At 50.0% G+C, this 13,741-nt stretch overlaps 1 protein-coding gene across 1 annotated transcript; it reads right to left on the bottom strand.

The window, feature by feature from the left end:
* Positions 1-1,114: 1,114 nt before the first annotated feature.
* Positions 1,115-10,034, bottom strand: LOC104512080 (keratin, type II cytoskeletal cochleal). The gene is made up of 9 exons (XM_010154926.1): positions 9,636-10,034; positions 8,666-8,874; positions 5,810-5,870; positions 5,511-5,606; positions 4,575-4,739; positions 4,308-4,433; positions 2,850-3,070; positions 2,239-2,273; positions 1,115-1,436 (listed from the first exon to the last, which is right to left on the bottom strand). Exons 1-9 carry the CDS (start codon positions 10,032-10,034, stop codon positions 1,249-1,251), a joined length of 1,500 nt encoding a protein of 499 aa, XP_010153228.1. The 3' UTR covers positions 1,115-1,248.
* Between the last annotated feature and the right edge of the window lie 3,707 nt (positions 10,035-13,741).

Below are 13,741 nucleotides of genomic sequence, written 5' to 3'. Positions count from 1 at the left end.
AACCTAAAACCTGACCCTGACCACAGTGTGGCACTGCTCCAGGAAGCAGGCCCTGGTGACAAGAGGAAGGCAGTAACATTTTCCAAAGCTCCTGAGCATCCAGGGCCACACCGACAAGGAATTCAGCTGGGACCGAAGAAGCACGCAATAGGGAAACTTTATTAACGGCCTCATGACAAACTCTCAGTCCACAAAGGTATAAAATGTCAACCAAAGATACACTGCTAGGACATGGCTGAGCATGCAATGCAACAATTCTGTGCAGTTTCTTTCAGTTATTTATCTAAAAATGCTTCCTACTGCAGTAATGACCTAACTTCTCCCTGGCATGTTTAAGTTGAAGACACGTTTTGGCAGGAACAAGCAGTTATTGTAATGATGCCCCAACAAAGCACCGTTTTCCCTAGCTGTGGTAGAGACAGCAGGTCTCACTAGACACACTTTGAGATACAGGGTGGTAAACAGAGACACCCAAGAATGGGGAATGTTATCTCCCATTTTAGTGGGCTATTTACACTTCTAAGCAACTTCATATCCCTTAAGCTTTGGGCTTCTTTAAGGAGAGGGACTGCGCAGGGGAGCTTGTTTACGAGTTTCTTCGCTCTAAAGAACCTGGAAGTAAACCTGCCTGACTTGCCTTTGGTAATAAATCAGCTGCATTCCGAGAAGAATTGTTGAATTCCATTTCTGAGCCCGTTTCCAAAGAAAATAAGGAGAAACCCAAACCAGTTTCACTGTTTTCTTTGTGGTATACTCTAAGAAAACAAACCCAGGTTAAAATCTTAATAAAGGTTGGCATTTACTGAGGAGCCCAAGGGAATAAAGTCTTCCAAATCATATTGAGAGGGAGATAACCTCCTGGTCTCTTCTGAAAAACCACAGCAGAAATGCGGAACAGCTTGCCACTCAAATGATTGCTTTGCCCTTCAAAGGGTGAAATCCACCCCAGAGCAGGGGGTACCAAGCACACAAGTAACAAAAGCGTTATCCCGCCTGCCTCACTGGATAAATTTCACCCTACAGGCTTGAACCTGCCCTCAGCGGAATGCTTCCCACTAAGTTCAACAGTGCAGGATCAAGCCTTGGGCAGGATGTGACAGGGTCACGTACTCTGGTATGTCTTATTCCAATTCATTTATCACTGCAGAAATTGTGCAGCCAATTTGTCCTCTAAAAGGCAACGGAACTTTTCTTTCTATGGTTTCCCTCCTCCCATGTAACGGGTACTGCTGATCTCCGTTCCTGTAGTTACTTCCTGATGCTTCTCCTGCTGGACGAGGTCGTGGTGATGGTGTAGGATTTGGAGCCACCCCCTGAGGAGAAGCCAAGCGCCCCGCTGCCCATGCCTGCTCCCAGGTTAAGGCCTCCTCCAATTCCTCCTCCCAGAAATCCGCTGGAACTGGAATAGCCACTTCCTCCACTGGAGCTGACCATGGCTGTGGCACAGAGAGAAGCAAAGCAAACGTAAGCACCAGGGATCTCTGATCCAGTTGGGAACCCTTGTGAAAAGGGGTTTTTAAATTGCTGCAATCAGGCAAAAACTCTCTACAGCCTGTGAGACACGGGGCCTGGGACACTGATCTCTTGTTACATTTTGGCCCAGAGCGTTTATTCTCTGTGCTAAGCCAGAGGCACGAGGGCTGAACACTCCAGCCCCTTCTCCATCAGCCGGTCTGGCTCAGGACTCTGGGCAGCACAGAGAAGCCCATATCAAAACCACAGTCAGCTCTCCCTCGGTGCACCAAAGAGGCTGTGGGCACGTGGTTCCCCAGCTATTAGCAGCAATTAAGCGGATGAAATGGAGAGCTGCTGGTTTAGAGCTGTAGGCAGCGTCTCCGAGACACCAGCACGTCTCCAATGTCCAGGCAAGATGAGTGCCAACGCTTCCCAGGCTGGAAGGACACCCTCTAATGTCACCTTTGCACTAACTCCCAATCCAGGCAATGCCTCTTCTCATTAGTACGTATTTCTCCAGACAAAAATGGGAGATCAGTATTCCGCAAAGTTAAATTTGACACAGAAGAATTAGAGTTGAAGTCTGCCACGGGGCCGACAGCACTGCCATAGAGCCAGCACCTTCTGACTCAGGGGTTCCCATGTAAGAAGGGGTTAGCTGGGTCACTGGAGGTAGCGCAGGGCACTGTGAGGCTCCTGCACACAGACCCAGCTGGTCCCCACCTGCATTCTCTATAGGCATACGGCTACGTGTAACTTTTATAAATTACAAAACCAACTCACAGATGTTGATGTTGCCAACTCCATCACCAGACAACCTGTTGGAGAAGAAAAACACAAAGGCAAAAGTGAAGAGGACGGGTTAGACTCGGCATTACTCAGTGTTCCCCCGGGGCCTCAGCGATGGATGTGAAGACAATAGCAGTGAGTTATTACTGCTGTTGTAAATAATTCAGACAAGATCAGTGTGCCATCCAGCGCTTTGTTTTGGCCCTACATTCACAAGCTCTGTTATCACCTGGGGGGGCCTGAAAGAGCACAGCAGCTCTGTCCTAATTCCATGGGGATTTAAGCCACATGGAAATTTTCTGCCACAGCAACAAACATATGATGGAAAACAAACTCTTCTTTTTAAAATATCAACTATAAAGTAATTTATACATAAAATATATAAAAATACATATCAAATCTTCTTTAAATATAAATTTTTCCCCAGAACCTGCCAGTTTGACTCTTTAGCCAAAGCATTTTCAAGACCAAAAATCAGTTCAAATGCAAAGTTTGCTCTTATGTATTTCATTGCAGAAATTAGAACTGGTCCCTTACAATGTCCCCAAACAAAGGGAACAAAGGACTGGACCCTTCCTCACATAAAACCCACAGGTTGCACCCACCTGCTCTCCTCCCCCTCCAGCAGCTTCCTGTAGGTCGCGATCTCGATGTCCAGGGCCAGCTTGACGTTCATGAGCTCCTGGTACTCGCGGAGCTGCCGGGCCATGTCCTGCTTCGCCTTCTGCAGAGCTGCCTCAAGCTCGGCCAGCTTTGCCTTGGCATCTTTCACAGCCAACTCACCACGTTCCTCGGCTTCGGCAATGGCTGCCTCCACCTTGGCACGCTGCAGGGACAGAGCAGGGCATGTCAGTGGGCATCTCACCTCCTTGGTGGAGGACACAACCGCCCATAGACTTCTGACATTTACTGGCCAGACCATCTCGGTGTCTCTGTAGAGCCCTGGAGCCATTTGCCCAACTTGCAGTTCAAGCCTATGCATTTTTTTGGGGCACTGGACAGAGATCAGCCTGCAAAGAAAGCTCATCTCATCCCAACACATGCTCTTCTGAAAGGCAGACCCTATTTTTCTCCACTGGCTACATTTTCGGAAGACTTTCTTCAGGTGATGCTCAGCTTCTCAGCCCACCCACACTGCACATAACAGCACAACACTTAGGGTTAATGCAAGCTCAGGGTTTCTTTCCTCTTATGCCCCAGAGCTTGTTCAGAGCCAACTGGTCTCCAGCAAGCTTTGATGTGAGGCAAGCGTGGACTCGAGCAGACCTGCAGTTAACAAACAACCCCGACCTACCCCAAAAGCATCCCTGTGGGGCCACATCAAGCTGGAAGTGTAACATACCCTGTGCCCCCTGCTCCTCCAAAAAAGCCCTATGTTTGGCAGGATGGACTCCCAATGAACACATGTGCTTTATACTGTCATTCATTATTCAGGGGAGCTGTGCTGGGTTAGCTCTTTGCTTGGAAGTGTGTGTGAAGCCTCCCTGCCCTGAAACCAAATAAACACAAATGGATGAATCACAATGGCTTATCTCCAGCTTAGTGTACCCTGGTTATTCACAGCCAGCTTTCAGCCCTGAACATGGTCTCAACCACGCTGGCCTGGCTTTCACCAGCCGTTTGATAAAGCAATAACAGCCCCTGGAGAAAGCAAACAGAACTCCCATACAGATGAAAAATTCTTTTATGCGCCCAAACTGGTTATTCGCTTCTGCAAAAGGGGAGTGGACAAGGATTCCAGAAGCAAGAGGGCAAAAGGAATGTGTGTGGCTGGGAGGGAGGCTATACGCAGCCTTGCCCTTTGGAAAGGGGCCTGCATCACTCCCCTCTCTGCGCTCCGGGGTCGCTTGCGGACTCATTCTCACCTATAGTTCAGCTGCTTGTCAGCACTACGTTGCTCACAACAAAGTTTCTCCCTCCAGCAGAACTGACATCTTCTGGGGCAAGCATTGCAGCCACCCCCAAACTGCTTCTACAGATGCTGTGTTACACCCAGATCCCTGGCATGACTGTTGCTGCTAAATCCACTGCTCTGCAGCAGAAGAACAAGGGCAGCTGCTCACCTGGGCCTTTGCATTTTCAATTTCACCCTGCAGCCTCTGGATCATGCGGTTTATCTCTGTGATCTCGTTCTTCGTGTTGCGCAGGTCATCCCCGTGTTTCCCAGCAGTGACCTGCAGTGCCTCGTACTGAAACATAAAGCAGTACAAGAGAAAAGGAAGGAGTCAAACCGGCAGTCAATTAGCTGGCTAAAATCTCTCCCACTCATAACACACAGGAGACATGTACTACCACAAGCGGTAACTGCCTTTATCTCTCCCGTAATTCACCTTGCTCTGGTACCAGGACTCAGCCTCCGCCCGGCTCCTGTTGGCAATCTCCTCGTACTGTGCTTTGACCTCTGCGATGATGCTGTCCAGGTCCAGGTTTCGATTGTTATCCATAGACAGCACCACAGAGGTGTCGGAAATCTGGGACTGCAGCTCTTGAAGTTCCTGCCAGTTGCATTAAAAACAATACCATTAATCACTGCCTTTTAAGGGCCTCTCTTTTAGAAGCCAATTAAAGAGGGAATCCAAGAAGACAAGAGAAAGGGAGGCAGATAAGAAGAATTCAATCAAAACAATCATTAATTAGAAGGAAACCAACTGAATCACACCAACCTTGCAAAGCACAAAGTAACACAACAGCAGAAATGGAGCTGCTTCTTATCACCCACATGTGAACAGCAAGGTTAGTTTACCCCACTCCTGAGATAAGAACCCAGCATGAAATACCAGCCCAAACAGTCTAAGCATGAGCTTCGTAACAAAGCCAGGGCCAAATTCCGCCACCTCACCCACGGATGCAGTGTGTCCATTTTAATCAATCTCTTATCTTGCAAATAATGGGCAAGATACAGGAGTCTGGGACAAGGAGCTTTCCTTTCTTTCTCTCACACAGCACACAAGCATACACCAGCACTACGGCACTGGCAATAATACACTGGTTTTCCTTGTTTTCATACTAACTGCATCAAAAAAATAATGCACGTCCTGGCTATGCTTGCAATTAACCCATCTCACATCCCAGAGAAGGAGAAATCGCTGTGACATTCTCAGGAGGTGCACTTTACTTGCAGGCTTATTTTTGGTTATGCAAGGGAAGACTCCATCATCTTTCTCACCTCTGGAAACAGCACATTAATTTTCTCAGTCATCATTCAACTGTTCTTCACCTACACCGTGCTACACTGCAGCAGCCACAGGCAGCAGAAAGGGCCTTACCGCTTCATAGAGAGACCTCAGGAAGTTAATCTCATCCGTCAGTGCATCCACCTTGGCCTCCAGCTCCACTTTGTTTATGTAGGCGGCATCCACATCCTAAAAAAGAGTGATATTCCACTGAGATTGCCATAGCTTTGATGACTACGTCCACCCAGCCTTTGATGGCTTTAAAAGCAGCCACGAGCCCATCAAGTTCTCCAAGCCATCTGCTCTCCGTGTCCCTCTGCCCTGGACCTGCCATGTCCCACTCATCTACCAAACCCATACGACCAGTCCCAGCTAATATGCGTGGCACGCACCTTCTTGAGCACCACAAACTCATTTTCCGCAGCCGTGCGCTTGTTGATTTCGTCTTCGTACCTGCCAGGAAAAAAGGGAATTGATGTGAAGTTAGAGCCTGGGCAAAAGTGAAGGGTCACCCCAACTCACCCCCCAGTTCTCTCTGACAACCACCTCAGCAAAGCCGATGACTCCCTGAGGCAAGCCTGACGCCAGCAGAGGTTTGCTGTACTGCAGCATGCCTATTTTTTGCCCAAGAGGTACCAGCTGTGTGCCACAGCTCCAGGGTACTGTCTGGATAAGCTGATGCCTGAAAGCTACCCTGGGCCACACCATCGTGACCACTAACCTGGAAAGCATTTCTCAAACACACTTTCCCAAATCCCTTAAAATTCGCTGCGTGCCAGATGACTTCTGCCTCTTATCCTCACTCATGGCTGGCTGCAGGACTGCACTCTGTGTCCTGAGGCTCTCAGCTTTTTCACTTGCCCCTTGAGAGGGCAAAGACAAATGCAGAAGAGATGTGAGCAGATTCAGCACATCGCTCTGCGCTGATCGAAGCGCCTGCAATGCTGCTTTCCCTGTGCACCTCCTCATTCCAGGCATTTGAGAACATGTCGCAGGGGTCACCACGTGCCACTGTCCTGGTAAGAGCTAAGCATGATCACTCATTCCGCACAGAGTGGCTATGCTTCAAAGCCACACCAACTTCTAACACTGGCCACATCCCTTCCTTAGGTGTTCACCTTTAGATGGAATGACCTAGATCCTCAGCAGATAAAAACCACGCTCCACTGACTTTCTGGGAGGTTCACTGCTTTGTACCGCTTGCAACGCTGGATGTCAGAGCCTGCCTTACACCTTTCCACGTACAGCCAGCCTGCTGATACAAACAGCAAGGATATGCTACACGAATCCTGAGTGTCACCCATGAACACAGCAGGAACCGCTTCCTCTGGCTGTTTTGGAATTGCTCTTCCCAAAGTTAGAACACTGTTCTGTTCATTTACACGGTCCCTGCATGGCTAGCACTGTAATTTGCCTTCCAAAGCTTCAGCTACTTGACTGGCAACAGTCTCCACCTCCTCTTCTGCTCCCACCGGAAACTTGGCCATCCACACTGGCATAAAGGGTGCTGTCCCTTTCCGAGGTCAATCAATTGCCCCTGTTGTTACCACAGAGTGACCTGGAAATGATGTGACAGTGCTGCGTACGCACAGCCTGCGGCACAGAGCGGATAACCAGAGACACCTAAAAAGACTGAATTAGTCTACAACGGTTTGTGAAACTCCTTATAGCACCTTCCAGGACCTGAAGGGGGCTACAAGGAAGCTGGGGGGACTTTTTACAAGGGCAGGTGGTGACAGGACAAGGGGTAACGGGTTTAAATTGAAAGCAGGGAGGTTTAGATTAGATATCAGGAAGCAATTCTTCATGGAGAGGGTGGGGAGCACTGGAACAGGTTGTCCAGAGAAGCTGTGGATGCCCCATCCCTGGGAGTGTCCAAGGCCAGGCTGGATGAGGCTTGGAGCACCCTGGGCTATGGAAGGTGTCCCTGCCCATGGCAGGGGGGGTGGAACTGGATGATCTTTAAAGTCCCTTCCAACCCAAACCATTCTGTGATTCCTCCTATCCTGGGGGAAGCTCCAGCAAGCTGGTCAACAAACCACCAAATCATTCAGTGCTGTCCAGCGGCTCCGGAGGCACCCCAGGAAGCTCAGTGCACTGCCACACCTTGGCACACCCTGCCCCACGCCACGTGGACAGTGGGACAGCCGGCTCTTGCCCTGGCACCATGCCCTCAGTGCGGTTCTGAACAAGGGACTGAGTCGCATCCCCTGGAGCCTCATGCATGGAGCTCCCCTCCCCTACCCCAGCTGCAAACGCAGAATTACTGTGTAATTTGGACATGGGAAAGAGAGGCAATAGAAACAGGAAGAGCTAGTCATGTGTTAGGTGTTCCACTTGGAAGATGAGATTTTCATCGTACAAATGGGGAGAAGCAGGATCTGATCGCCAGTTCCCACCTCCTCACTCCCTCTGCTGCACTAGCGCCTCAGGTTCCCGATTTCCCTTCGCACACACAGGGTTTAGCTTCCCAGCACTGACTGAGCTGGAGGAACAAATGCACCCCTGCACCTTGCGTCCCTGTGACAGGCAACAAAACTAGGGCTGTTATTCCTCTGGGTGCAAACCAGCTCCTTGCTCCTGCCTTGCAGAGGTGCAACGTGCAATTGTGGAGGAGTGCAGAGCCAAAATAACCGATCAGGGCTGGGGGAAACATCATTCCCATGCTCCTCTTACTGGCTGGGAATTACTGGCTATTGACTTTCCCTGAACACACCCTGGGGATTATCAGATCTGTTCATTTACAGTTCCTGCTTGATCCAGTTTGCCAGCTCCCTCTTTTCTTTTTATTAAAGGCATTCCCCCATACAGTTGGGTTGGGCACAGGCTGGGACAAAGGCTACTTTCTTCCTGGGACTCCTCCCAGGCAACACAATTGGGACTGAAAAGTCATTTAAAAATGGCAGGCCACCTGCTCGATGACCTACCCACAACACGAGCAAGTTCACCCACTGCCTGCCAACCTGCTGGGCTCCCAAGACGTCCCCACGGACCCAACCCAAAGTACAAAACCACCCCTGAGGTGGCCCCAAAGCAAAGTCCAGAGGAGGGAGTCACTGAAGACCACGTGGGGACAAGGTGCCAGGAACAAGGAGTGATCCAGGCAAAAGAATCCAGGCAGCTTCCCAACCTCATGGCTGGAAAAAAAAAATCTCCCTCCCTAGCAGAAAAGCTGGGGCCGTCTCTGCCAAGCTGCTGACCAACCTGCCAGCTCAACTACACCGTTAGATGGGAAGATTATACGTTACTTGGTCTTGAAATCCTCAACAAGATCCTGCATGTTCTTCAGCTCGCCCTCCAAACGCCCTTTGTCGTTCAACAACCCATCCAGCTGACGTCGCAGGTTGTTGATGTATGCCTCGAACATGGGGGCAATGTTACTCCGGGCAGTCTTCTGGTCCTGGAGGAGGCTCCATTTGGTCTCCAGGATTTTGTTTTGCTGCTCCAGGAACCGGACCTGGAAAGCAACCAAGAGGTCATTAGTGAAAGCAGGAGGAAGGGGGAGCTGACACTACAGAGTTTGGATCCTGGGGGAAAGACTGGCTTCAGCTGGTATCTGAAGAATTTAGATTGCTCATCAGATGCACCTAAACTCTGGAAGGTGATAAAGACCATGAGGCAGGGGCTCAGCTTTGGAATTTAAGGCTTTGTATGAAATAAAGATAAGCAGATTCTGCTTGCCTGACACTTGACAGAAATACCCTACAGACCTCAAAGTCAGCCAATTACTCTAACTCCAGGACTGGAGTTGCATTTTGAGGATGCCAGAGCTGAAGTTTACACAGGACACAGGATCAATCAGTGCAAGACAGTAAAGTCAGAGAGATACAGGGCAGTGCAAACAAACAGCAAGCTCAGACTTAAACCAAGATCTCTTCTACCGTGACGATTCCTCTCCAAGAGGCCCCATCCTCCCTGAATTTGCTGGTGGTGTGCTTGGGTGCAGATTTGCTCTTTAAAGCTTGCACTCACCTTATGGGCAATACCAGATAAATAAATGGGGTACAAAGCTGGCCTAAGCAGGAAAAAACCTTTACTGGCAACGGTGCAAGCAGGGCTTTAATAAGAGTAACTGGATTGCAGTAGGCAAACCACACCACGCTCTTGAGGACCTGATCCTGAGCCCGTTGGTGAATCCCCCACTGCGTTACACAAGCTTTGGGTCAGACCTGCTTCTAAGCAATGTCCACAGAGCTATCAATCTGTCCAACACCTCACCTTGTCAATGAAGGAAGCAAACTTGTTGTTGAGGGTCTTGATTTGCTCCTTCTCCTCCTTGCGCACCCGCTGGATGGTGGGGTCGATCTCCACGTTGAGGGGCGTCAGGAGGCTCTGGTTGATGGTGACCTCCTGAATGCCCCCAGGGCTGAGCACCCCACCAAGTCCCATGCCTCCATAGCCATACCCAGAGCGAATGCTGTAGGAGCTGCCACCTCCAAGGGAGATCCGCTTGTTGGAGGAGCCGAAGTTGTAGAGACTGGAGCTGCCAAAGCCACCTGCCCTGCCTAAGCCAGCACCCCCTCCTACTCCACGGGTCGAGGAGACGGTGCTGATCCGCACTTGGCTGACCCCTGGGATGGCTGCAGAGCGAGAGCTGAAACCCACAGGCCGGGACATGGCTGCTCCAAGGGCGTTTTCAGAATCCCCCACCCTTCAAAAGCTCAGGGAAGCTGTGCTGGAGACCAGGGAAGTGAGTGAGCTCTCCTGACTGCTTCTCCTTTTATCCGTTAGAAAAGCTGGGCTTGGCCCAAGGGCAAAAGAGGGATCATTTTACTGCCTGAGAGCTGGGTGTGCCTGGCTGCCTTCCCACCCTCCCTCAACCTGCTGAATTCGAGCAGGCACGAAGGGAAGGGCAGGGAAGGGACAGGGCACACCTGGCGCCTGTCCCCACACTCAGACCCGGCTTTGTTCTGCTCCTCCCTTTGCTCTGCCACATGTGCAGCCCAGGGACGTGAGGCACAGGCTCTTCTGGGCTCCCTTGTCAGGGTTATAACACCACAGGCCCGATCCCCATCCCCTCCAGGCTTTTCCATTCCCCCCCTGCTTGCCTAAAAGGACGTTGAAAGAAGAAGAGGGGACATACACACTGATTTTTAACTCCATGGCAGAGCAGGTAGCTCCCCTGCGAACAGAGAGGAGATGAGGGCCCTCAGCACCAGGTCCAGCCTAGTTTAGCGTGAACCACAGGCAGCTGCAGCCTTGGACACTCACACTGGACTTGGCCAGCAGCACCCAGCGTGTCTGCACCACGCAGGGGAACGAGGGCAGCAGATCAGAGGTGCCACAGCAATCCTGGACACCACCGCTTTCCCTTCTCTCTCTCCTGTTAGTGCTAAAATAAAGATTTAGGTGAGTTGCACAGGGACGTGCCCAACGTGCTAGTCCATACTCAAAGGGAGACAAGGACAGGTTTCTGCTTAAATTTCTGGGTTCCTATGCAGAAGAGACAGAGATAAAAATTAGTTTTATGGGCTTTCTGCATTTTCAAATAGCCTTGAAGCGACAAACATCTTTACTATCAGGTTGTAAATTCTCCGTGGGATTTCAAAGTCTTGCCTGAATGTGTCACCCTTCAGCTCTTCCCTTCATCAGAACAGCAAGATAGTGCTGGCTACATATTCTGGCCACAGCCTATTAAAAATATGTACTTCCTTCTTTGTGGGAAGACGGCAAGTTGGCTGGAGATTCCAGCTACTAAAAAAATTTCTCCTTCTGAAGGAGGGAAAGGAGGAAATTGAGCCAGGGGTTTATGAGGTAAGATGCCTTGCTGCCCTGCAAGCTGGCTCAGCTTTCACCAGCAAACCCACAGAAAAATACTCCACTGAGTGTAAAGCAAACTCTGTGTCACGCACACCCAGCTACGCTTGGCCCGATGGCTGATGTAGGCAGGCCAGAGTCCGGTTCATCCGCACACAGACAGCAACAAGGCAGAAGCCTCCGGCTGCTTTACACAGCTCCAGCTCTTTCCAAGCTCAGAGAAACAGGCTGCTCTCCTGCAATTCCTCTGCGTTGTCTTCAGACGACAGGAATTGAATCTGAAAGTGTGATTCAGAGACCCCCAGTCAGGAAAAAGGAATTCCCATCAAAGTAAGCCCTGGCTGCTGGATTTTATCAGGCTGCATTCCAGCCTCAACCCCCCTGTAACAGCAGACAGGGACTTTTTGCACAACACAATGTGCAACCCAAAAAGCCATCCAGCCAGGTAAGGCACAGACCCTGCTGTCAGATAAAGTATCATGAAGGCAAAGCTGTTCTCAGCAGCCTCGGCAGAAACACCAGTTCAGCAGTAAGAGGACTGAACTTCACCCCGGGTTGCACTATCAAGGGTCAGATCAATTAGAAGCCATTTTCTAAGCTCAAATATGGGCAAGCAGCTCCACTGATTTTAGGGAAGGATGAGTATGTCTTCCATTCAAAGTTCCAGCCTTCTTTGCTGTGCCAATGCAGGAGAGACTTCAGAAGGCCAAGTTACCTTCCTGCTATGCGCTCCCCCGCTCCCAGTGTCGCAGCTTGCCAGTTTAGGTCCCTTGCACTTCCTACAATCCATCCTGCAAAGTGAACATTCCCTGTTTAAATCCATTTTCAAGGCAGGTTAAGTCAGAGTAGGATCTGGTGACCCAGAGATGTCACAAGCAGAGTTTACTTGTGTTGTTGGGCTGCCATGGTAACTCTGCATAGTTTCACAACCACACAGACTGGTAATTCCAAGTCCAGGAGAATGACCCCGAGGGATTCAGGTTTGGTGACACGGAAGACACTGTATTGGCTGTTTAAACACCCTCTTGGGGAAGGACCTGCTTCGGCATCGTGGCTGCTGTGCTTGGTGTCATAACGGCAAGCCAGCCTCGTCTCTGCACACCCAGAACACCCACCACTGTGCAATACACTCACAAACATGCCAAAAAAGTCAGAAACTATAAATCTCTCCATAAACCCTTGGGAAAAATGAACCAAGCTCTCAATCCCAGCGCAGAAAGTGAAAGAAAAACCCCAAACAAATCAAATATGGTCGCATCCTGATGGAAGAGAAAGAAATCTTTGCAGGCACGCAAAATTCAGTGATAAGAACATGTTATTACGCTGCTCAGTGCTGGGTCTGCTGTTTCCACATCTGTCGGTATCCCATGGACTACCTCTTGCTGTGTGTTTAGACTGCAATGTTTGGATTGAAAGTTGTCTGGAGCAGGGTGTGCCCTTAGGTTTTGTGTTTGCATAGTGCAGTCCTGGTTTGTGATTACTGCTCCGAAGTGCTTTGGCACCGAGTCATAAATTAATTAGTGTCCTGACAACAAGCAATGTTTTGGTGGTCTAATGATTGGGGTGTTGCACAAAGGGGCACTCATGAGGCTGTCAGAATGACACTGTCAAGCTGCTGTTCTTGTTCACACCACCCAAAAGCAACGCCAACGCAGCGGCACTTGCACCGACACCTGCAGCCATAAAACCGTTGTGCTGAAGATTCCCCCCACACTGCAATCACAGCTCCACCTTTCCGAATCTAAAGTAGCTTCATGAATAAAAATTTCCAGCTCATCAATAATTCCTGCAAATACAGAGGCTGCTCCAGAGGGAAGCTGTTCTCTCACTGTCCCAAATGCAGACACCGTATGTCAATGATCTGATGCACAAACGAGCCGTGTTAGGATAAGGTGGTTATCTATCATGAAGTTTTATTGCTTTGTTTAGTCCTGCTTCCTGTATCACTCAGGCTATAAAGCTCAAGATAATGACGCAGCTCTGCAGCCTAGTATCTCAACGACAGGTAAGTGGCTTTTCCAGAAAGGCGACAGCTGGCTGAAGGATTCATTTGTTCCAAAGGTTGGTACCTCAGGACAGTTCACTGCCTTGCAACAGGAACCCTCCTGCTGTAACTCGGGGCCTTATGGCTAGTTTGAAGCGGTTTAATTGGTGTCTTCAGTTTTCTGCCATGCCCACTTCCAAAACACTTGAATGGCTCTCCTGAACCAGGTAAGACTCCCCTGTTAACGTTGTCACCACCCCCTTTGTCTTACACTGGATAAACTGCATGGCTCAAAAGCCTCACATCTTTCATAAACAAGTGGCTTTTCTGAGAACTTGAAATCACACCCGTGGCCTCTCTCTGCTCCAGCGCCCTTGGCACGTGCCTCGGCACTGTTTGCACTGCAACTTCGTGCAGTTTTCCTGCTGGAAACCACATTTTGCTCTCCTCTTGCAGCCCTGCAGCTGTCAGCAGCCTTAGGTCTCAGTCAGTGCTAGAGGCAGGTATGATGGGCCTCTTCTACGCTACACCATGTCTCCCAGCTACACCTCTCCTTTTGCAACGAAGCGGGGCAGCCTTAGTA

The sequence above is a fragment of the Eurypyga helias genome, unplaced genomic scaffold, assembly GCF_000690775.1.
Source record: "Eurypyga helias isolate BGI_N326 unplaced genomic scaffold, ASM69077v1 scaffold21967, whole genome shotgun sequence".
Lineage (NCBI taxonomy): Eukaryota > Metazoa > Chordata > Aves > Eurypygiformes > Eurypygidae > Eurypyga > Eurypyga helias.
This window is presented reverse-complemented; position numbering and strand designations above follow the sequence as displayed.